At 48.1% G+C, this 1883-nt stretch overlaps 1 protein-coding gene across 1 annotated transcript; it reads right to left on the minus strand.

Annotated features, from left to right (window-relative positions):
- Nucleotides 1–1158: 1158 nt before the first annotated feature.
- On the minus strand, nt 1159–1545 carry LOC129334821 (NEDD8-like). Its single transcript, XM_054987158.1, has one exon. The coding sequence runs from the start codon at nt 1503–1505 to the stop codon at nt 1266–1268; it is 240 nt and encodes a 79-aa protein (XP_054843133.1). The 5' UTR covers nt 1506–1545; the 3' UTR covers nt 1159–1265.
- Nucleotides 1546–1883: the final 338 nt, after the last annotated feature.

A 1883-nucleotide genomic window follows, 5' to 3' on the forward strand; every position in this document is an offset into this window, starting at 1 on the left:
AGAGACAACCTGGTATGACTGTGATGCAGTTCCCAGATAGGGTCCAGGATATCAAACCCTGTGAACTTCATCTTGTGGAAATCAACTGCTGGACCGGTCAGAACACATTGGGCTCTATATAGCCTCGGTGTGCAAATTGCCTCTTCGAGAACAAATCAATCTTAGGGTCAGTGACTAACCCAGGACAGGAAGAAGGAAAGGGCAACTGCTTCTTGTAACAGGGACAATTGATGCACATACACGGTTCCTCAAATGATATGGATCCATTACCCTTCTCCAACCTGCCTGAAAGCTAGTATTCCTGGGCATAAATCCAGGCGGTGGGATCTTTGCTTCCCTTGGCAATCCAGTTTTTCTCCTTTGCCTTTGAAGTGTCACAGAATTCTTGTCCTTATCAGTCATCCTAGTCTTGGGCCGCACTCCACATTCCTTAGCTGCTCGCTCACACTTTCAGGGATTCTTCCAATCATCACGGGAAATGAGTTTATTCTCTGGTCCCATAGCCGTTGCGCTCCAGGGCAAAGTTCCTGATCTTTTGCTATCCTCCCGGCTTTGTTCTTTCTCTGTGTTTCTCTCTGCAGTTACGGCAGCCTCAGTGGACAGACTTCTTGTCTCCTTTTCTGGAACACCCCCAACCCACCTTGTAGGTTTTATATCTATGAAAATCCTTAGCAGCTTTTTGCTGAGCCACTTGGTTCATTTAGCACAGCAGGTCAAGTGCAAATATTGGATGATCTCCCTGTATCTGTTCTTTTCTATCATGCATTTGAACCCAGAGGTTTGCCATAAATTTGCGGCCTCATATTAAGAAACCAAGAACAGACAGTCTGGTCTCCAGGCCAGCCAGTTAAGCCTAGTATGACCTGCGTCTGTATTATTATTATTATTATTATTTGGGGGGGGGGGTTGTGAACCACTTTTATTTAACATTCAGCCATTTCAATGCGGGGCAGGGGGACATTACATCGTGGGTGCCAAAAATGGCAGACGAACGAGCAGCTCTTGAGAACTTGCTGGGATGGAAACGTGGGAGGTGAAGTGGGGCCATAGAGGTGGCTGCATCCCCCTACAAGGGCACCCCCTCCTCAACAGCGCCTCCCTCAAATGGCTTGCGGAAGCATCCAGGGAGGAAGCAGCCATCGTCCTGGAACCGGGTGTGTGTGTGGGAGTGTCGCTAAATGCTTTTCAGACGCTCAAATGGAGGGATCTGTCCATGGGGCCTTGGGGAGGGTCGGGGAGAGGGGGGCACAGCAGCAGAAGCTCCATCATCGCAGGCCTCCCCCTCGCAGTGCCAAGACCAGATGAAGCACAGATCCACCCTGGATCTTGTAGTTAGCGGCGGTTTTCTCGTCATTCATCTGCTTGCCACTGTAGATCAGCCGCTGTTGTTGGGGAGGGATGCCTTCTTTTTCTTCCACCCGCTCCTTTATTCTTTCCACCATGTCTGTGGGTTCTATGTCAATCTCGATCTCTTTTCCAGTTAGTGTCTTCACTTTGATCAGCATCGTGACCGCCTCTTCACCGACCACACGCCCACCTCCGACCCCGGAAGCAATACCCACCTGCGTCTGTATTATTAATACTAGATAGATCTCGGGAAGTATTCAAGAAGCCATTGATGTTTATTCCCTACTTCTAGGGACCAAGCTATATTATTATTAGTTTCACTTCAGACTGAAAGTGGGTGGCCGAATTTTTGGATACTCTCTTCACATAAACCCTTTTTAGACATTTGATTTTGGTGCTCTGACCATATGTAGAGGGAATATGCACTACCGGTGATTCTCATTTTGTGTGAACAGGGCAACATATGTATGTTCCAGCTTTAGTAGGCATGAGTGGAACACGGGATGTCTTAGGATACATGTTTGCATGTACCCATG

Source organism: Eublepharis macularius, chromosome 8, assembly GCF_028583425.1.
Source record: "Eublepharis macularius isolate TG4126 chromosome 8, MPM_Emac_v1.0, whole genome shotgun sequence".
Classification (NCBI taxonomy): domain Eukaryota; kingdom Metazoa; phylum Chordata; class Lepidosauria; order Squamata; family Eublepharidae; genus Eublepharis; species Eublepharis macularius.